Source organism: Staurois parvus, unplaced genomic scaffold (genome assembly GCF_062004578.1).
Source record: "Staurois parvus isolate SC_StPar_1 unplaced genomic scaffold, SC_StPar_1.0 ptg000469l, whole genome shotgun sequence".
NCBI classification, from domain to species: Eukaryota; Metazoa; Chordata; class Amphibia; order Anura; family Ranidae; genus Staurois; species Staurois parvus.
In genome coordinates, this window is record NW_028318265.1 from 1163486 (window position 1) to 1186942 (window position 23457).

At 41.9% G+C, this 23457-nt stretch overlaps 1 protein-coding gene across 12 annotated transcripts in view; it reads left to right on the forward strand.

The window, feature by feature from the left end:
* PLEKHA5 (pleckstrin homology domain containing A5) overlaps positions 1–23457 on the forward strand; it is a 213779-nt gene that overhangs the window by 74804 nt on the left and 115518 nt on the right. For 11 of the 12 annotated variants that reach the window (XM_089689103.1, XM_089689100.1, XM_089689104.1 and 8 more), the window contains 3 exons: positions 17100–17183; positions 17977–18094; positions 20864–20968. In XM_089689103.1, the coding sequence (XP_089545229.1) occupies positions 17100–17183; positions 17977–18094; positions 20864–20968 (307 nt within the window). Of the gene's footprint in view, positions 1–17099; positions 17184–17500; positions 17606–17976; positions 18095–20863; positions 20969–23457 lie in introns of all 12 variants that reach the window. The other variant, XM_089689110.1, reaches the window with a different exon arrangement.

Below are 23457 nucleotides of genomic sequence, written 5' to 3' on the forward strand. Positions count from 1 at the left end.
TGAGAAGGGAGTTGCAAAAGTCCAAACATGAAATAATGAGGGAGTGAACAAGTTGTTTAGTAGTGTCTGGGGTTAGGAACGAACGTATTTTGGAGATGTTGCGGAGGTGGAGTCTGCATGAGTTTGCCAACGATTGGACATGGGATTGGAAGGACAGGTTTGAGTCTAGAGTGACACCTAGGACTTTGGCTTGGGGGGTGGGACTGATGGTGGCGTTGTTGGTCATGATGGAGAGGGTGGGGAGGGGGCACGGGCTGGGGGGAAGATTAGGAGCTCAGTTTTGGAAAGGTTCAGTTTGAGGAAATGGAGCGACATCCAGTTTGATATGTCGTTCAGCAGGTGGGTGATACGGGCGGAGACTGAAGGGGTGAGGCGAGGGGTGGAGAGGTAAATTTGCGTGTCGTTGGTGTAGAGGTGATAGTTGAAGCCGTGGGAGTGTATCAGTTTGCCGAGGGAGAAAGTGTAGATGGAGAAGAGAAGGGGTCCGAGGACAGAGCCTTGGGGTACCCCAACAGAGAGGGGGAGGTGTTAGCATTATAGGTAACGCTGAAGGAGCATTGGGATAGGTAGGAGGAGAGCCAGGAGAGAGTGGAGTCTCTGATGCCGAGGGAGTGTAGTTTATTAAGGAGGAGGGGGTGGTCGACTGTGTCGAAGGCCGCAGAGAGGTCAAGGAGTAAAAGGACTGAGTAGTGGCCATTAGCTTTGGCGGTTAGCAGGTCATTAGTGATTTTGAGTAGGGCGGTTTTGGTGGAGTGTAGGGGACGGAAGCCAGATTGTAGTGGATCGAGGAGGTTGTTGTCAGGTGGGTGCTTAGGCGATTGTAGACTAAGCGCTCAAGGAGCTTGGATGTAAATGGCAGCAGGGAGATGGGTCTAAGGTTGTTTTGTAACTAGTAAGGGAGGTAAGGGAGTGGAGGGGGAGTGGGCATTAGCACAGCAGTGCACTGTCTTAATGTATATAATTTATCCATCACCATACTGTATTCTTATTTAAAGTGTATCTAATCCCCAGAACAACAAAAGTCCTATATTGCAGCTTACCAGTCCCCAAATATGATGGCTGCATCATTTTTTTTTTTTCACTTTTTTTTCCCTCTCCTTTTTACCTGGTGGTCCTGCCAGTAATACACTTCCTGCCCTAGGGTGAAACAATCACTCACTCTATTGTATCTATGGAGAAGCAGTGTTGCCACCCTAGGACAGGACCACAGACTTCCCTACTCCTCCAACCATCCATATAACATGGGGGGGCGGGTGTTTTGTAGTTCATAAATGGCTGAAAACAATGTAACTGATAACTTCCTGTCTGTGCTGCACTCTTCTCAACTCTAGCATCTTCAGTAGGTATTTTTTTTACTTATCGGACAGTTATAACAAAACACTTTCAAAGCTATATTTAACAGACTAAAAGGGAGCAAATAAGAGAAGATTGTTTGAGCTATCCTATCAGGATGCAGTAACTGCACAACACCAGTCATAAGTGACCAAGGCATTCCCCACCCCGTAGCTGCACATATACACTCCCCGTGTGTGTGTTGGGAAAGCTCAGATTGGTTTGGACTAGAATCTGAACACTCCTAAGCTCATCCCCTGGTGATGAGGTGTGTATGAGCTCTACTGAGTGTGGTATCTGCTGTGTGTGGGCTGTGCTGGGTATAGTATCTGTGTGTGGGCTGTGCTGGGTATAGTATGCAGGTGAAACTCGAAAAATTAGAATATCGTTAAAAAGTTCATTTATTTCAGTAATGCAACTTAAAAGGTGAAACTAATATATGAGATAGACTCATTACATGCAAAGTAAGATAGTTCAAGTCGTGATTTGTCATAATTGTGATGATTATGGTTTACAGCTCATGAAAACCCCAAATCCACAATCTTAGAAAATTAGAATATTACATGCAATCAATAAAACAAGGATTGTACATAGAACAATATCGGACCTCTGAAAAGTATAAGCATGCATATGTACTCAGTACTTGGTTTGGGCCCCTTTTGCAGCAATTACTGCCTCAATGTGGCGTGGCATGGAAGCTATCAGCCTGTGGCACTGCTGAGGTGTTATGGAAGACCAGGATGCTTTAATAGCGGCCTTCAGCTCTTCTGCATTGTTCGGTCTCATGTTTCTCATCTTTCTCTTGGCAATGCCCCATAGATTCTCTATGGGGTTCAGGTCAGGCGAGTTTGCTGGCCAATCAAGCACAGTAATCCCATGGTCATTGAACCAGGTTTTGGTGCTTTTGGCAGTGTGGGCAGGTGCCAAGTCCTGCTGGAAAATTAATTTCTCTTTAGCCCAGGTAAGACGCTTCTGACGTTGTTTGTTGTTCAGGAGCGGCTCGACAAGAGGAATACGACATTTGAAGCCCATGTCCAGGATCCGTCTGTGTGTGGTGGCTCTTGATGCACTGACTCCAGCCTCAGTCCACTCCTTGTGAAAGTCCCCAACACTTTTGAATGGCCTTTTCCTGACAATCCTCTCCAGGCTGCGGTCATCCCTGCTGCTTGTGCACCTTTTTCTTCCACACTTTTCCCTTCCACATAACTTTCTATTAATGTGCTTTGATACAGCACTTTGGGAACATCCAACTTCTTTTGCAATTACCTTTTGAGGCTTTCCCTCCTTATGGAGGGTGTCAGTGATGGTTTTCTGCACAACTGTCAGGTCAGCAGTCTTTCCTATGATTGTGATTCCTACTGAACCAGACTGAGAGACCATTTAAAGGCTCAGGAACCCTTTGCAGGTGTTATGGCTTAACTAGCTGATTAGAGTGGGACACTTTGAGCCGAGAATATTGCACCTTTTCACAATATTCACATTTTCTGAAATTGTGGATTTGGGGTTTTCATGAGCTGTAAGCCATAATCATCACAATTATGACAAATCACGTGCTGAGTATAGTATATGCTGTGTGTGAACTGTGCTGAGTATAATATATGCTGTGTGGCAACTGTGCTGAATGTAGTGTATGCTGAGTGTAGTATATGCTGTGTGTGAATGGTGCTTAGAGTAGTATATGTTGTGTGTCAACTGTGCTGAATGTAGTCTATGCTGTGTGTGAACTGTGCTGAATGTAGTCTATGCTGTGTGTGAACTGTGCTGAGTGTAGTATATGCTGTGTGTCAACTGTGCTGAATGTAGTATATGCTGTGTGTCAACTGTGCTGAATGTAGTATATGCTGTGTGTCAACTGTGCTGAATGTAGTATATGCTGTGTGTCAACTGTGCTGAATGTAGTATATGCTGTGTGTCAACTGTGCTGAATGTAGTATATGCTGTGTGTCAACTGTGCTGAATGTAGTATATGCTGTGTGTCAACTGTGCTGAATGTAGTATATGCTGTGTCAACTGTGCTGAATGTAGTATATGCTGTGTGCGAACTGTGCTGAGTGTAGTATATGCTGTGTGTGAACTGTGCTGAGTGTAGTATACGCTGAGTGTAGTATATGCTGTGTGTGAACTGTGCTGAGTGTTGTATATGTTGTGTGTGAACTGTGCTGAGTGTTGTATGTGTTGTGTGTGAATTGTGCTGAGTGTAGTATATGCTGTGTGTGAACTGTGCTGAGTGTTGTACATGTTGTGTGTGAACTGTGCTGAGTGTTGTATATGCTGTGTGTGAACTGTGCTGAGTGTTGTACATGTTGTGTGTGAACTGTGCTGAGTGTTGTATATGCTGTGTGTGAACTGTGCTGAGTGTTGTACATGTTGTGTGTGAACTGTGCTGAGTGTTGTATATGCTGTGTGTGAATTGTGCTGAATGTAGTATATGCTGTGTGTGAACTGTGCTGTGTGTAGTATATCCTGAGTGTAGTATATGCTGTTTGTGAACTGTGCTGAGTGTTGTATATGCTGTGTGTGAACTGTGCTGAGTGTTGTACATGTTGTGTGTGAACTGTGCTGAGTGTTGTATATGCTGTGTGTGAACTGTGCTGAGTGTTGTACATGTTGTGTGTGAACTGTGCTGAGTGTTGTATATGCTGTGTGTGAATTGTGCTGAGTGTTGTACATGTTGTGTGTGAACTGTGCTGAGTGTTGTATATGCTGTGTGTGAATTGTGCTGAATGTAGTATATGCTGTGTGTGAACTGTGCTGTGTGTAGTATATCCTGAGTGTAGTATATGCTGTTTGTGAACTGTGCTGAGTGTTGTATATGCTGTGTGTGAACTGTGCTGAGTGTTGTACATGCTGTGTGTGAACTGTGCTGAGTGTTGTACATGTTGTGTGTGAACTGTGCTGAGTGTTGTATATGCTGTGTGTGAATTGTGCTGAATGTAGTATATGCTGTGTGTGAACTGTGCTGTGTGTAGTATATCCTGAGTGTAGTATATGCTGTTTGTGAACTGTGCTGAGTGCAGTACATTCTGCTGATGTGATTTGGATCTTGATTGTTCCTGGTTCTCTGGAAGATCCAAAGGTTTGTTGTCAGTAGAGCGATTTTGTTGGCTTGTGATGAAAAGAATGTGGAACACGTAACAAGCCTGTCAGATGTGCGCAGTGCGCCTCTCCCGAGACTTGCCATTGAACAATAATCGAGTATGATTGTCCTAATTTCCTGTGTATGAAAACATTTAGACAGACTCGTGAATGATTCATAACTCTTCTGGAATATTCAGCTTTGATGGTGGAGTTCCTCGCGACTCATGACCCAAAAATGTTTGTTGTGTGCAGTATGATGAGCAGTCTCCACCAAAAACACTAAATATTGTGTGTGGCTGTCATTCATGGGTAGAATTCAGGAACCAGCCAGACCAGTGTAAAAGCTGGCAGGTGCTGTGATAGGACAGTTCTAGATAAAACAGAAATTTTGGCAATAGAGGAACCGTATTGCTTCCCAAATTCAGCCATGATACTCCGTTCACCAGCTGAAGATACCAGAACTTTACTCATCCGTACAGGGACACCTGCAGCTCATCAGGTTAACATATTCTGACAAATGTCATATTCTAACTTTGTAGCAAAGGGCGAGTGGCTGTGTGATAAACTTTGTTTTAATTACAGTAGCAGGAATGGGGTGCGGGATTAGAGGTGCTAACTTCTTGAAATTTGTGGACAGAGGGTGTGTAGCAATGCCTGAACAGAGAAGGATTTGGTGGTATAAAATGAAGTTGGGTAGAATATCACAGGGATCTGTCCGTAGTCTGGAATGTATCTGCAAATCTCTGTATTAACATTTCTGGTCAGTTTCTCTAGCACTTAATTCCCCTTAGGCCCCATGTACATGGGACACTTCTGAACGATGGAAACTGTCTGCTGGAAAATGTAGGTTAAAAAAGTATGTTTAGCACTGTTTGCATAACACGTTTATGCACGTTTGAGTTTAGAAGCATTTTTTTTAAAGATAAGCACAGGAGAACCTCCCAAATGCTCAGAATGCACTGAAAAGTGGTAAATTATTAACAATTTCAGACTGTTCAGAGAAATACAGAGAGTAGAAGCAGAGACAGAAGTATGTGTTGAGATTAGCTTAGGTGTGAGTTGATCATTAACATTTCTTTTGTTTCCATGGGTGAGAAAGGTGTCTGGTGGAGTGAGTCATTAAGGTCACCTGGCAGGGGGTCTTCATGAGGAATTTGAGGTGTGAATGGTCATTAACATATCTTCTGTTTCCAAGCCTGGGAGAGGTCTGAGGTGTGAATTGGTTATTACCATGTGTGACAAGCTTGGTAGGAACATCCTGTTTTTAGTGTTTTGTCCATCTGAGTACCTTGAAAACGCTTTGCATGCATTTTTAATGATGAAAAAAGGCTCTGGGCAGCATCAGGAACTGGAAGAGTTAAAAATAAATTTCAGACGCAAACGCTTATAAACGCAATATGCCGTGTGAATATTAGCTGATATTTCGTGTGGTCAAAAATTTGACCATTAAACGACCCATCTATGGCCTGCCTTAGTTCAGTAAGATGTTTGTTTCAACTTCATTATTGGCTGCTCAACCATTTCCTCTTATAAATGTTCAATTTATACACAAAATTGGACTTAGATGTGGAATTATTTTTCTCATATGATGAGTCTTTCTGTAATTAGCCAATTTTCCTATAATGGGGGGATTTTATCTCACAGAGCACTATTTTATTACCTCCTCATTCAGCTCCTCCCATTCTCTTTGAATCCCTCTGTTTATTTCCAGATATACAGTTAGGTGCATAAATATTTGGACACAGGCACAATTTTAGTTTTTTTTCAGGTATTTACCAAAACATATTCAAGCTATAGCTATATAATGGATATGGGCTGAAAGTGCACACTCTCAGATTTAATTTGAGTGTATGTACATCCAAATTGAAGGAAGGATTTAGGAATGACTGCTCTGAAGAGTAACCACCCCCCTTTTTCAAGGGACCAAAAGTAAATGTTCATTTTTAATATTTTGTTGAGAATCCTTTACTGGCAATGACTGGGTTTCCTCCTTTCTGATGCTTTGCCAGGCTCTAACTGCAGCTGTCTTCAGTTGTTCTTTGTTTGTGGGTCTTTCTGCCTTTTAGTTTTGCCTTCAGCAAGTGAAATGCATGCTCAATTGGGTTGAGCTCAGGTGATTGACTCGGCCATTGCAGAGTATTCCACTTCTTTTCCTTCAAAAGCTCCTGGGTTGCTTTTGCAGTGTGTTTTGGATCATTGTCCATCTGTACTGTAAAGCGCCGTCCAATCAACTTTGCTGCATTAAAATGTTTATTTTTAGGTGTCCAATTAATTTTGGTCCCTTGAAAAACAGGGGATAGCTACTCTTAAGAGCTGTAATTCCTAAACCCTTCATCCAATTTGGATGTACATGCCCTCAAATTAAACCTGAGAGTGTGCACTTTCAGCCCATATCCATTCTATGACTATAGCTTAAATATGTTTTGGTAAATACTTGAAAAAATCTAAAATTGTGCCTGTGTCCAAATATATAGTATACACCTAACTGTAGGACCACATTGTTTTCAGGATCTTTAAGCCTTAGAATCTTTTTTGGGAAGTGACAGTAGAAGTGATAGTCACACTGATGCCGCTGCAGCTCACCCTGTGCAATAAAATGTTGGTCTGATTGGGGGAAACAGGTTAACTTGTGATTAAAAAGGTAACTCCACTTTTGTGGGAAAAAAAATTAGCAAATAAAAAAAGTAAATATAGCGTATACAATTACAACTCAAGTCATATTGTAACAATGTTCTAAAAATGACCTTTCCTTTTCAATCTTTAGCACTGTCATTTTCTGTAAAATGCAATGCAATATGGCTACCCGGAGGCATTCTGTACACAAACGGTGTTCAGAACGCCCCCTGAAATGTAATTTCTTGATTGGCTCACTGATTTTCACAGAAGTCTGCACTAATATACAAGTCACATTTTTTGAATCCTCTGCAACAAAAATGTGATTTTTGGTGAAATACTTCTAAAGGGAAATCATATCTAACCCTAGGTTCACACCTAAGCGTTTTCCACAACGTTTTGCAGAAACACAGTACAGCCCATTTAACATGATTTACTATGGGACATGTTCACATCTCTGCATTTTCACCAGGTGTGTTTTTTGGAAAGTGTTAGGGACTTTTTCTAATGCAAAAAGTTATGTTTCTGTTTCTATAGACTTAAATGGAAATGCTGTAGAAATGCATGTAGTAAATTTTTTCCCACGTTTTTGATGCATTTTGCGTTTAAAATCTGCCTAGCAACAAGAAAAAATAAATAGAATAAAAACGCAGGTGCCAAAATGCAGTGCAGAAACGGCTCTGATGCAAACTGCATAGGTGTGAATCTAGCCTAAAAAGATGCAGGCCTTGCCAGTTTCCTCATTAGAGCCCCGCAAGTGCAGCAGCTGATTGATAATTAAAAAAAACTACTCCCATACTGATTCACTCTGCTCATGGACACAGCCAAAGAAACAGCTTTTACCTAAGAATAACAAAAGGTAGGAATCTCCAAGAAAACTTTTTAAAATCCTTGCAATGTACATTGATGAGAGCTATCTTAACCGATACTACACAAGCCGCTCAGACTTTAGAAAAGGTTCCTGCACTACTTTTGGTGGATTTGGGTATGATTTCAGCTCTAAACTCTAATGTCAAAACAAAGTCGGAAGGAAGTTGCAGGCAAAGTCGTATGACTTGACCTTCGCAGCATTGTGAACTGAGCCCTACTCTTTAAGCAAATCTTTTAGTGGGGATGTTATCCGTGAGATCTGTGTGAGACCAAGTGGGAGATGGGTTGCGGGTTGTAGAAATAACATCTGACGTCTTCCTCTGGTCCTCTCCCCCTACACATACCTGGAATTTCTTGTTCGTGCTGCTTCACTTGGAATCTATACATTACTGAGAAAAAAGATTGCGGAATTATCTGGTATTCAGAGATGCATATCTATTTAGGAATTCTTCTGTGGGTACTCGGAAAGGTCTTGTGTTCTCATGATGGAGCAGTAAATGGCACGGAAATGGGTCAGGACGTGGGATAAGTGGCGCTTTGTTCTCCAGGAATTGCTGCAACAAATTATTGCGAATGTATTGGTGACTTGGCTCAATGAGGCTCTTGTGTGTGTTTGTGTGTCAGTCACTTCTTTGTCCGGTAAACAGAACTCTTCTGATGTGAAGTCACTTCACGGATGAATATTTTGCGTCTTTTCCTTCATTCTTAAGTCTTTCTGTTGTAAGAAATAGAATGTGTAGTCCAGCTGTTTCCAGGCACCATCCAGAGTTAGTGTCCATGTTAGTGGCAGCAGCTGTGTGACCAGCCACCATCAGTGAGCCCCACATATGGCTGTCTTCCGTCTGTGTCACTGTGTTCCTGGTGTGGAGTCTGTGCTGTATCAGATGTCTCACAACATTGTCACCTCCCATTGTCTAAAGAGTTACATTCAGCACATTGTAAGGTATATGTTACAATCACAAATCCTGTGTAAAAAGTCTTAGGCAGGCCATAGATGATGTAATTTTTATTTCTTTTCCTGCAACTGCGGGTTGCGGGAAAGAAAATTGCTGAGTTCCCCTATCAACACCCGCTGGGAAATTGAAGGTGCATGAGCTTCTTTTTGTGTGACAAACATGCATAGGGCATCCTTTTCAAGTGAATTGGCTGCCTTATGTGCCACCTGTAGAAAGGCATGTAAATTGAGCTTTAAAAAAAAAGTGGGAACACCCCTTCCTACTACCAAGATGTGAATGGGGCCTAAAGAATAGATCTGTAACTCAGACAGCATGATTGGTGAGCATTCCATTTTCTCTTTTACAGGGAATACATTTTTTTTAAAGCTTGATTTTAGCGACAAAGTTCATTTTAATTGTTAGGGTTTCTGTCAGTAAAATGGTGCCTCTTGCGCTACCCCCAGTGGTCTGTGCTGGCAGAGCTGAGTAACAGCCACACCCCTCATCACAAGTGTTCTCACACAGACTTGTATTGCAGAGGGAGGGCAACCAGTCTGATCGGACAGGGGTTGTGTCAAACCAGGTCTGTTACTCAGTTTACTGGGTCCATCTCTGCCGCCCATTGACTGGCACAGTCATATTTGGACTCAACTGCTGAAATGGAAAGTGGAGGAAAGGCTATGATGGAGCATATTCGTACAATGTCTGTGTGACTGCAGATCTATTTAATATAATAAGATGATAATCTAAGCTGCTCTAGGAAGACACATGAATGTGTTTGCCTGGGACATTTCTGGGTATTACCATGAACCAGGGGCGGACTGACCATTTGGAAACTTGGGCACTGCCCAAGGGCCCGGGGTCAGTAAGGGGGCCCCATGAGATGCCCCTGCTACCTTTCATAGGCTTTTTTGGGTGTGGTTTAAGTGCGGGCGAGGACACAGGGCCCCATGATCCCCTATTGCCCGGGGGCCCCATGATCCCCTATTGCCCGGGGGCCCCATGATCCCCTATTGCCCGGGGGCCCCATGATCCCCTATTGCCCGGGGGCCCCATGATCCCCTATTGCCCGGGGGCCCCATGAGTTGTCAGTCCGCCCCTGCCATGAACCATTCTGATATAGATAACACATGGCAGATTTGTCACAGCAACTGCCAAGTTATTAAACAAGGTATACAAGGTATACACAGTAGCTGATGGCCAGGAAAAACCTTTTCTTGTCCGGTGATGATAGAAGGTGCCACGATTCACAGGTTAGTTATTACTGTGAACCTTTTAAATCGTATAGTGTGGTATATTGGCTGCCATGTTTCTATTTCCATCACCATGCATCTGCCAGAAGTTTCTTATTTTCAAGTTAATATAAAGTTTTCATTTCCTTCTTGTCAGAGGTGTTTACTGTAAAACTGAGTGCTCTCAGCATTATGTAAAGTTGATTTTGAAGAGGAAGAAATAAGTGTTTATTAAGAAGCCTCAAACTGCACCAGACTGGAGAAGTACATTAATTCCAATTAAAGTCTGTGCACCGTGGCGTAGAGAGACCTTTGTGGTGTGTAATTGCAGTGGAAGGGTTCTTCACCGTGTTAATTAGCCTTCATTCCATCATTTTACTTCTCATTTACATGACTTGATTAAAAATCTTATTGATAAATGAGCAGCTTGTGCTCTTTGGCCATCAGCGGTCGGTGAAGTATGTGCAAGTAGCGTGTACAGTGCCGTTGTAGATTTGTTTTTGTATATGTTTATAGCTCCATTTATGATGATGTTTGAACTGAGGGCAGTGATATCTCTATTTATGTAACCCATCAGCTTTACCAAAAGTAGCAGAAAATGTCAGTGACCCAGAGCAATTGCAATCTGGTTTGTGTTCTTGTGAGTGTGGTTCCAGAAGAAAGCCATGTACATATAATACACCAATAGAATTCCATACCAATGGAACAGCACAAAATTTATACCTGACATTTCATGAGTTCCAAATTGATTTGACTGGTTGCTGTAATCTTTGATAACATTCGTTATTCACAGGGAAAATATAATATAATATAGTGCTTCTACTGCACTGAAATGTCAATCCTCCCTGGTTTCATGCAGGAGTGCGGAACACATCCCCCCTCTTCATCTCCAGAACCACTCCCACTTTCCTCTTCTCTATGACCCTAATCTTTCTAACCCGTCTTCTCATCTCCATGACTCCTGCTCATATCCATGATGCTTTTACTTCATCCCCCGAAAACCCATCTCCATAACCCATTATTGTGTAGCCTACAGGGTAGAGCTGTGCAAGGCTGACAACTATGTTTCAGTGCAGCAGAGGCAGCAAGACGTTAAGAGATTACATGGTTTCTGGCAGACCAACAGGTATTTTTTGAACTTACTACATTTTTAGGAGACAAAACATGTGGCAATGTGTATGCATTTCAAAGATGTCCTTGTATGACCGGATGGGGCTTTGCCCTCATATGACAGGACGGGACATGGCCGTGATGGGGGAACGTGGTTTTCGAGTGGAAGGACAGCAGGACATGGTCCTCAAGTGGAAAAGTGGGGCGCGGCCTTGAGTGGCAGGACGGCAGTCCCAGAAGCTCTTATGTCACCCCCACTATGACAGTAAGGAATATTGAATGTTTAGTTTGTCCTTCGATTGTCCTGGCACATCTGCTGGAATTTTCAAATGTCGCTGAGCCTCTCATAAAAACTACAGCTGGTGCCAGGTTAACCAATGTTGGGCATAAAGTCTGCCAAACCACAAACTTTGTACCATCCCATCTCATTCCTGGTCTGCTCTGCGCCTATCCAAGGTCTGTCATTATATGTCTACATAGATATTATGTGTAACCAAGGATCCGGCAACTGTGGAAAATATTACTTCCTGGAGGTGGAAGAGTCAAATGACTTATTACAAGCAGTTCCAAGTCTCTTTGCTCATCCACCACCGTTGGGTCACCCATTTTATCAGCCTGCAAAGCATCTCTTCTTTCTGTTTTTCTTGGTAATTTCAGTTTTTACTACTTTATTGGTCCCCCAATATCCACAGTGGTTGTTGGGAGTCCCCCCTGAAGTGTTAAAACAATGTCAGGAGAGGTCTATGTGAAATTGCATAAGGCAGGCCTATTTTTAAGGCATACACTGTGTGCACAATTATTAAGCAAGTTGTATTTTTGAGGATTAATGTCATTATTAAACTACAGTGCTCTCGATCAATCCAAAACGTTAATAAACCTCAAGCCTGAATATTTAAGAAAGTAAATGTGAGGTTTTGGCTTTCTTAGGAGAATATCTGTGTGCACGATTATTATGCAACTAAATGAAAAATGAATGTTCCCATATAACTTGTTTATTTTTATCAGTGATAATAAACAAACTCCTCAAAATTTACAAACATTTTTGACATCTCAAAAACAAAAAAAAACAGAGACTAATATAGCCACCCAACTTTTCAATAACAGTCATAATCCTTCCATTCATGGAGTCTGTCAGTTTTTTCTGTTGACAATCAACTTTTTGTGCAGCAGCAACCACAGTCTTCCAGATACTCTCCAGAGAGGTGTAATGTTTTCCTTCACTGTAAATCTCCCATTTCAGAAGGGCCCACAAGTTTTCAATTGGGTTTAGGTCAGGTGAGGAAGGGGGCCATGTCATTATTCTTTTATCTTTAAGGCCTTTACTGGCTAGTCACGCAGTGGAGTATTTCATTGCATTCAATGGAGCATTGTCCTGCATAAATATCATGGTCCTCTTGAAAGATGCAGACTTTTTCCTGTAAAACTGCTTGAAGAAAGTGTCTTCTAAAAACTGGCAGTAGGTTTGGGAGTTGATTTTGAGTCCATCTTCAACCCAAAAAGGTCCAACTAGCTCATCTTTAACAATACCAGCCCATACCAGTACCCCACCTCCACTTTGCTGGTGTCTGAGTTGAAGTGGAGCTCTGTGTCCGTTACTGATCCAGCCACGAGTCCATCCATGTGGTCTGTCAAGAGTCACTCTCATCTTATCAGTCCATAAAACCTTTGAAAAATCTATCTTCAGATATTTCTTGGCGCATTCTTGCCGTTTCAACTTATGTGTCTTGTTGAGTGGTGGTCGGGTTTTAGCCTTCCTTACCTTAGCCATGTCTCTGACCACTGAACACCTTGTACTTCTGGGCACTCCATGTAGGTTGCAGTTCTGGAATATGACAGCACTGGAAGATAATGGGTTCCTGGTAGCTTCACATTTGATTCTTCTCAAATCTTTGGCAGTTAATTTGCATCTTTTTTTTCTCTCAATACATTTCTTACGACCCTGTTGACTATTTGCAACAAAATATTTGATGGTTCTGTGATCACGCTCCAATCTCTTAGCCATTCCAATAGTGCTGTATCTCTCTGAAAGACTTTTTACAATTTATGACTTTTCAGAGTCAGTTAAATCTCTTTTGGCCCATTTTGCCTGAGGAAAAGAAGCTGCCTAATAATTTTGCACACCTTGATATAGGGTGTTGATCTCCTTAGGCCACACCCTCTCTCATTACACAAATATACATCACCTGATATGCTTAAATCCAGTAAGGCTTCAAGTTTATAGAGCTTGGAGTTGGACAATTTGCATAAAAATGATGATTTGTTTAAAATACTCACTTGTGTGAGAATTTTGCACACAGTGTATAGTTGGTAGTCTGTTTTGGTTATCCTTCCCTCACCACTTGGTAGGTAGACTTGGACATGTGCATGTCAGGATATCTGTATATATATGTTTGTCCCAGGTTCGTAACCCTCCAGTGAATCAAGAACAAGCTTGTTGCCCTATAACATGCACTCTCAAACCACATTGGCAATGATAGATCCATATGTCTGTCTGGTTAGGATCTGGCCTCCTTGCATGATGCTCTCAGTTCTTTAGTCTCCATTGGTGACCAAAGGATAAGGGTATGTGGTGTAAGGGCAGGGTTTTAAAACCGACAAATTAAAAGTAAATAGAAGTGAGTGCTCCTAAAAGCAGCTGGTAAAACAGCAAGAGGTACCAATAAAAACTCTGTAAAAGTATAGATAAATAAGTGGGGTGTAGCGCTCAAAACAAATAAAAACAATATGTCCACATATATAAACGCATGTGAATGCGTAAACGGATATAGAGTCTGTATCAAAAAGAAATATAGCAGATGAACTTGTGACTCCAACCAAAAGTGAAAAATGCGCACTCACCGGAAGCGCATAGATAATGCGCATACATATATAAATTTCCAGAGTAGATTGGCCAATCCAGTGAACTTTATCCTATGGTGCAGCCATCAAGCCCTTGGAGAACGGTGTTGAATCCCTTGACCAGGAGTTCCTTCGTTAGGCTAAATGAGGTAATCAGCCTGGATACGGGGCTCCTGTTCCTCCAGATAGTTCCTCCTCAGGAACTAGACAGTACAGCACACTTCTGCTGCCTGGTGCTGGATTGAAGCCCGGGCGGCTATTTTAAATGAAGCTATTAAGCCCACAGGTACCTGTCAGTATCCAACATATCTGGAGGAACAGGAGCCCCGTATCCAGGCTGATTACCTCATTTAGCCTAAAGAAGGAACTCCTGGTCAAGGGATTCAACACAGTTCTCCAAGGGCTTGATGACTGCACCATAGGATAAAGTTCACCGGATTGGCCAATCTACTCTGGAAATTTATATATGTATGCGCATTATCTATGCGCTTCCGGTGAGTGCGCATTTTTCACTTTTGGTTGGAGTCAAAAGTTCATCTGCTATATTTCTTCTTGATACAGACTCTATATCCATTTATGCATTCACATGCGTTTATATATGTGGACATATTGTTTTTATTTGTTTTGAGCGCTACACCCCACTAGGGTTTTAAAACCAGTCATGACAGGCAGACTGTAGGATCCAGAGTAGAGACTGACACTAATTCCAGAACTGTATGCCAGAAAGCCAAGAGAAACCATTAATAGTTAAAGATTTTCTCTGTGTATACTAACTACATTTTATATTTGTTGTCTTAGATACAATAGAAGGGGGTTTGGAGGGTATTGGACTGCTGGTCCCAAGTACATTTATACCGAAGTGAGGATCTGCTCTTATTTTTAGGGGGATGTGCTGTAGCTATTAGTGTTAACTTACCAAGTAGCTGGTTTAGTGGAAGATGCGACAGCAGAAAGGCTCCCCTCCCACTGAGGGGGCTATATAGATTTCTGCTGGTTTGGTACAGATGGTGACCTCCTGGCCAGTCCTACATTGATATGTGTCCTGTGTCTCCATGGCTGGTTCTTGGCAAACCCAGCACACATTATTCAGGTCATAGTTTACTGTCCTGGGGCCACCGGCATTCTCCCTCCTCTGCCTTCCTAGGAACATGTGTAATGGGAACATCCATGCCATCTGCAGTGAATTGTGTGCGGTGTGTGAGATAAATTCTTGCAGACAGATTGATCTCATAATTCCTTTCTGAGATGGGATAACAACGAGCAGTTTAGTTTGGGAAAAAGCGATTTAAGAATTATTATGAGCTTTGGAGATTTGTGTGGAGCTTGTAGAAGTGAAATAGGATTTAATGATGGTATAATAAGCAGCGTTGTCGTAATTCTGCCGCAGTACAGAGCCCTGGACACTGATCGCTAGCTATGGGTGTGAATACCTTTGTGAAAGTCTTTTGCTGTGTGTTAGGTGACTGTCTTGTCCTGGATTATATGAAAGTTGGTAGAGTGCTGAGTACACTGATGAATTTATATAAATACTCTGTATACATCATGCTAGGGGAGGTCTGATGGGAAATGAGAGAGATGGATGACAGGGTAGAATTTCTGAACGTAGACAGATTGTCACGTGTCCCTTACCTGAATTCTGCTCTTGGCACCCCTTGCTGGGGAGAAAACCATATGCTCTGCATATCTGAGTTAAAAAACACAGCAACCATGAACAACATTGGGGCCTTTCCACAAAAATAGATGGCTTCTCACTCCTCTGTGCTGTTTGCTGATTTTTACAATTAAGTCTCAGGAAACCGATGTACCTCCTGCATGAATATCATTTTTATACATTTTGCATCTAAGATTTTGCCATTTAAAGTTAAATTTCATTTCTTACAATGGTTCTGTGATGTGTTCATTGAAGAGTGCAGGAAAGGACCTCTTACAGGTGAAGAGAGAATATTAATCTGCCAGTTAAAATAATGATTTGTCGGAAGTATGGGCTTGCAGAAGTTCTACATCTCTGCCATGTGATAAATAACAAAAAATGTTAACACACTTCTGCAGCTTTGTGGTTTGACCCCCTTTTATAACACACTGTGAAAATGTCGTTCTGTGTACAACAAGGTGACATCATATCCCTGGTCTGAAGACTGTCACTTAGATTGGTAGTGACTTTCCCAATAATCACTGAATATTCAGGATTGTTGGTGTGTGTGTATACATATACAGTATCTCACAGAAGTGAGTACACCCCTCATATTTTTGTAAATATTTTATTCTATCTTTTCATGTGACAACACTGAAGAAATGACACTTTGCTACAATGTAAAGTAGTGAGTGTACAGCTTGTATAACAGTGTAAATTTGCTGTCCCCTCAAAATAACTCAACACACAGCCATTAATGTCTAACATGTACAGGTCATGGAGTGGCCTAGTCAGCCTTCAGATCTTAATCCTATAGAAAATTTAGGGAGGGAGATGAAACTTTGAGTTACCAAGTAACAGCCAAGAAACCTTAAGGTTTTAGAGAAGATATGTAAAGAAGAGTGGACCAAAATCCCTCCTGAGATCTGTGCAAACATTGTAACCAACTGCAAGAAACGTCTTACCTCTGTGCTTGCCAGCAAGGGTTTCTCCAGCAAGTACTAAGTCATGTTTTGCTTGGGGATCAAATATTTATTTTACTCACTGAACTGCAACTCGATTTATAACATTTGTATCATGTTTTTCTTTCTGGATTTTTCAAAATACACCTATGATAAAAATTATAGACCCATCACTTCTTTGTAAGTGGGCAAACTGACAAAATTTGCAGGGGATCAAATAATAATTATCCCGTGTGTGTGTATATATATAATGTTACAGTGTTTTTTTAATTATTATACAGCATTCCATTGTTTAGGTTCTTCTATTGTTGAGGCCTCATGTTTTTGATGTGATAATTTGCGTACTGTGCCATAGCAGGAGTCAGAAATGACAGCTTACAGCAGAGGATGATCTCTGAACAGTTCTAGAATGGTCTCTTATGTTTTTGTCATAAAGTCAGTGAAGAAGATTTATGTCTTGTATCAGAACATCCTATGATAGTTTCTTTGTGTTTTGCAGCCACAATGAGAGGAAAGTGACATGTAAACACCCAGTAACAGGACTGCCCTCCCAGGACAACTGCATCTTCGTGGTCAACGATCAGTGAGTATCATTGTTGCAATATTGCCATGACTAATCCTTCTACATTGTAACAATATTCCTGTGCCCAGATACAATGTAACAACATTCCTGTGACCAGTCCTAATAATTGTAACAACATTCCTGTCGCTAGTCCTGATACATTATAACAGCATTCCCATGACCAATCTCGATACACTGTAACAATTTATTCGTGTGTCCAATCCCGATACATTGTAACAACATTCCACTGACCAGTCCTGATACATTTTAACAACATTCCTATGATTTGGATTGGTCCTCCTGACACATTGTAACATTGTTTCTTCTGTACACCTCAGATGAGGGAAAGGAAATTTTTATACAATTCTGGATCCAGTCTGGAAGCTGATGGACGGTAATAAGAACCCGGAGACTGTATGTCTTCATTGATGACAATCGAAAAGGTTCGGAATATTGAGTCACCAGCTGTTAAACATGTGTTGGTTCCAGGGATATGTCCTGTTAGGGGTAGAGTATTATGGAATGTAGTTTTCACATAGTGAACTGAGGACTTGTATCAATAGATCCGCCAGATTTCTCTCTATAGTTTAGACCGACATTGAGGTTGCATCTTCCAGCACAGCCCATCCTTCTGAGTTCAGAGGATTTTCAAGGTGTTCATCACGTTCGATATTTTTATGTGTAAAATATCTCAACTAATCATGTGACTTGTCATTTACAATTCTCTTCTTTTATGTGATCACAGAGAACCACCTTCTCCTCTGAGGTTGTTCTCATGTGTCTATTTCATATTATTCTTTTCTGTCATTTGTAGGACTCCCTCTACCATGACCTCTCAGGAAACAAAGGACCGAGCTGTCAGCGTAACCAGTGACAATTCTAATTGCAACGCTCCAACCACTTCAGGCAACCCCGCCAGCCCCATTAGCCGGGTAAGTGTTTACTGAATGATGATGGAAGGGTCAAGGGGCGTCCTGACTAACTTGCATTACTTCCTCCCATACATGAAAATGCAGTGAATACTAGGACATGAGGTGTACACCAATGTATAACACATTCGGTTTTCATTGTAATGGTGACTGAGGCTTTGTACTGGATAAGTCACAGTGATTGCTATCTGTGCATAGAGGAATACATAGGCAAGGAGACCCATTGATCACTCAGTTCATGGTGACTGCAACTGGTGGTGTAGGATACGTATGTCTGGTGATTAGTATGTACGTGGTGAAGGTACCTGGCAGTATTAGCATCTGAAAGTCAGGTGATCGGTGTGTACATGGTGACAGCGTTTGGTAGTATAGGATCAGGAGGGCAGGTGATCAAGTATATACATGATGATGGCACCTGGTAGTATAGGATCTGGTGGTCAGGTGATTATTATGTACATGATGATGACACCTGGTGTTAGCAGGTACCTGGAGATATTGGGATGTGGCAGTCAGGAATAAGTTTGTACATGATGACGGCACCTAGCGGTGTCAGATCCGGAGATCAGGGCATCAGTCTGCACATGGTGACTATACCTTCCAGAACAGCAGATGGAGGTCAGGTGTTCAGTGTGTGAGAACACCTAGTGGTATTGGACCTGAAGGCCAGCTGATCAGTATGTGCATGGTCACCTGGTGCTATAGGATCTGGAGGCCAGGTGATAAGTATGTACATGGTAAGGGCACCTGACAGTATCAGATCTGGAGGTCAGGTGATCATAATGTCTGATAATGGCATTTGATGGTGTATCTCACACAGCGTTAATCCCTGCTTTATTCTGGATATTCTGCAGTACGTTTTGGAGTTCTGTTATTCTATCGCCCACCTCTATCCTGCCTGTGCTCCAGATTATTCCTTTATAGAGAACAGAGAGACGTATAATTAGAGCTGGTCTCCTGCCGAGAGATTCCGTATACCTGATATTGTCTATATGTTGCCTCTTTCCCACCTCTTCATTTCTTCTCACCTTTGTAAATGAAGAACTGAATATATAGGGCATTGCTGGGTGTTGCTGCCTAAGTCATTTTATATCATCTAGCTATTGTCATCTTTACCTAAACATTTTTGTCCTTTGTTTGCTATTTATAGTTCCATTTTTCCCCTACATATAGAGATTTGCAAAGTGATATCTATCAGTAGATGAAAGAGTTGATCTTATATTTCAGTATTTCGGGCACTTATATATGTGGAATAATGTGGGCTTAAAATGGTTGTAAGGTTTTTTCTTATTTTTTTGGTCAATAACAGATATGTTATACTTACCTGCTCCGTGCAATGGTTTTGCACAGAATGGCCCCAAACCTCCTCTTCTGGGATCCCCTGCCGGTGCTCTGGGCTCCTCATCCCTTCCAAGTGTCCGCATAGCAAGCTAGTTTCTATGGTGGGAATTTATGCGGGTTCATTTTCCAGCCGGGCTGTGTGCGATTATTTAGGCACACAGTACAGCTCGTCCTGCCCTGCTCTCTACTCACAGTTGTTCACTGACATCAGCAGGAGACAATGGCTCTTGCAGCTCTCAGCTAAGCCTGTTAGAGTGGAGCAAGGAGAGAAGAGCTGCTGCAGACATACGCCATTCTGGATCAAGATCAAGCTCAGGTGAGTATATAGGGATTGCTGGGGGGAGTTACTGTTGAAAGGGTTTTATACCTTAATGCGAAGAATGCATTAAGGTAAAAAAAAGCTTTTAGCTTTACACCCACTTTAAACATTATTCTGGAGTAACAGAGGGTGAAATTGCTCCTATTGTTCATAGTATGGCTGCCTCTCATTTCAGAAAATTCTCTGCGACAGGTTTACAGTGTGCATTTATCCCTGCACTTGGGCAGACAACCTCCAGAGATTTATCTCCGGTTGGTACAGGTGGTTGTTAATATTTTTATTTATATAGCACACAACTTACACAGTTCCTTACATACAGTATATAGTGCATTCACATCAGTCTCTGCCCTCAAGGCGCTTACGATCTAAGGTCCCTAAAGCCAGCCATTCATGGATCGACATTTGGCCAATTCAGCAAGAACCAGCCAATTTTGATCCATTTATGAAACAGGGACCTGCTGATCGACTTTTGTACAACCATCCTGTTGGAGTTTCCTTACTCGATCAGCATTGCAGGCTATAACCCGCAACAATGATTAGTGTATTCTGACTGCAGGGAATTCTCCCTGCTGTCAGAATACAATGACTCAGTGGGGAGGATTGATTGTGTGGATGGGGGAATTGATTAATTTTTATTTTTTTTTTGTTTCAACCAGCAGGTTGAATGAAGAAAAAAAATATTTTATGGGCTGCTTAACTGGCATGCATGCATGCATACATGCATACATACATACATACATACATACACATACAAGGGCCAATTTAGACAGGAACCAATTATAACCTACCAGCATGTATTTAAAGTTTAGGAGGAACCAGAGTACAGGGAGAACAGGCAAAGTCCAAATGTCCATGCAGGTAGTCTCATGATAGGGATTCAAACCAATTACTCTAACCGCTGTGCTACAAATATGCTGTAAACCTTTCTCAGAGATTTCATTGAACAGTGAGGCAGCCTGATTGGTGTCTTAATTGTGTTGCCTATTTGTTTGATAAATATCCCCTTTTGTGTTTAGTGATGAATGACTGTATCTTCTCTTCCATTGTAAAAAATTGTGTATGTTAAGATTGTATCTAGTGATGAGTGATGTTTTTTTTTTTTTTTTTTTTTCCAGTCCTCTAGATCTGCTGGAAAAGTCCACAATTTTGGGAAACGTTCAAATTCTATAAAGAGGAACCCCAATGCCCCGGTGATTATGCGTGGCTGGCTTTACAAGAAGGTATCCACATTTAGAAATTTTTATAGATTGTGAGCTGCTGGGGTAGCATTTGATGTATGATGATGGGAATGTGAGACACGGCTGAGTACAGAGACAGGGTGCCACAACTGTGTTATTAACTGGCAGAGCACTCCATTGTCCTGCATATAGTGCCTGTTCATATTAACTGGCAGAGCACCCCATTGTCCTGCGTACCGTCTCTGTTCATAATATTAACTGGCAGAGCACCCCATTGTCCTGCATATAGTGCCTGTTCATATTAACTGGCAGAGCACCCCATTGTCCTGCGTACCGTCTCTGTTCATAATATTAACTGGCAGAGCACCCCATTGTCCTGCATATAGTGCCTGTTCATATTAACTGGCAGAGCACCCCATTGTCCTGCGTACCGTCTCTGTTCATAATATTAACTGGCAGAGCACCCCATTGTCCTGCGTGTCGTCTCTGTTCATAATATTAACTGGCAGAGCACCCCATTGTGCTGCATGTAGTGCCTGTTCATATTAACTGGCAGAGCACCCCATTGTCCTGCATGTAGTGCCTGTTCATATTAAGTGGCAGAGCACCCCATTGTCCTGCATGTAGTGCCTGTTCATATTAACTGGCAGAGCACCCCATTGTCCTGCATGTAGTGCCTGTTCATATTAACTGGCAGAGCACCCCATTGTCCTGCATAAACATTATTATCCTATTATTAATTGGCAGAAGATCAGGTTGTTCTGCATACACTGCCTGTTTTTATTATTGACTAACAGAGCACCCCGCTGTTATTTGAACGATGACCTCTCCACCCTTATTACCAGCTCCCTTCCACTAAACTGCACTGACTCCATCCCAACTACTCCCTCACCTCCACATTGAGCCATGGGCCGCCCCAATATTTAAGTCTACTGTGATGAAATTCTCTTCAGCGCGTGCCGCACCTATACACTGAGCTTCCATAGTCTTGAATGAGCCTGTATATTTAGACCAGCGATCCTCTGTCATGTAAGTCTATGGGGACATGGAGTTTGAGAGGCCATACATGTATCAGTACTATCCCCAGATAAATGATCAATAGGATTTTTTTTAAATTAAAGCACATCTATGATCAAAATGTATACATTTACTTTCTTGAGTTCTGTGACGTGTTCACTATGTCCTGTGAGTAGGCATTGCTGTGTCACAAAATTCACAGAGCTTGCCTTCTGAACTATAGAGGTGCTGAGAGGAGGAGTCTCAGGAGGTGGAGTAAGTACAGGAATAACTGCTTGCTGAAAGCAAGGTACCATGGGATATGTAGTCCTTAGAAATTGAAAGTAAACAGCAGAGGAGAAGCTGCAAAGCATGTAGGGAATCTAGGAAGTTGTGGAAGTAGATGACCAGGTGACAGCCAGAACTCACAACAAGAAAGGCATTTTTTTTTTTAAAGTATAGTTATATGGGATTGTCAAAAATAACTGTTGTTTGTATTGCTATTACAATGCAGATATTATGTAATGAACGTGTATGCTGTGATCATTCCCTTTAAAAGGATAACTCCACTTTCATGGGGATAAATATTGCAGATAAAGAAAAATATTATAGCATATACATTTATGATACAAACTATATTGTAATATAACGTTATTAAAAATGAGCTTTCCTTTTCAATCTGCAGCATTGTTATTTTCTGTTAAATGCAATACAATATGGCAACCTGGAGGCATTCTGTACACAGATGGTGTACGGAACACCCCTCAGAGATGTCATTCCCTGCTTGTATGATTGGCTCACTGATTTTCCTAGAAGTCTGCTCTAAGATACAAATCACATCCCCTCCAACACACATTTCCACTCTGGTAAGATATTCCCACAGGATTAAAGTAATTGTATTTTTTAAAATATCAAACAGGTTACCTGCTTTGTGCAATGGAATTGCACAAAGCTGCCCTGAACTGCCTTGGGTCCCCTGTAGGCGCTGCTGGCTTCTTCCACCAAGTGCCCCCAAAGAAATCTGCCTTCTCTGAGGGACTTGTGCGAGTGCGCTCTGGAGCCTCACTGCCTGTTTCTGTTGATGTAGACAGCAGAACCCAGCCCCCCTCCTCCCCGGCATTGATTGACAGTGGTGGGGGCGAATGGCATCCAACTGCCATAACAAAGCTAGTGAGACCAGGAAGTAAGGTGTAGAGAAGAGCTGCAGACGTGCACAGCGCTGGATCGGATGAGGGCTCCGGTATGTAAAAAGGGAGGTGAGGGGGGATACTGATTGATGCCTAAACATTTTTTACCCTATTGCAAAAAATGCATAAAGGTAACAAGTGTTTAGGCTTTATAGCTACTTTAATCAGATCTAGGGGGATTCAGACCCTGCTACTTTCCTTGTTAGAATCCTGCAAGTGCAGCTGCTGATCACGAACTAAAGAAATCACTGCCATACACATTCACTTTGAACATGGACACAAACAGTAATTTCTTCAGAATAACAAAAGGTTGAAAGTTTGTTAAAATCCCTGCATTGTACACCCAGA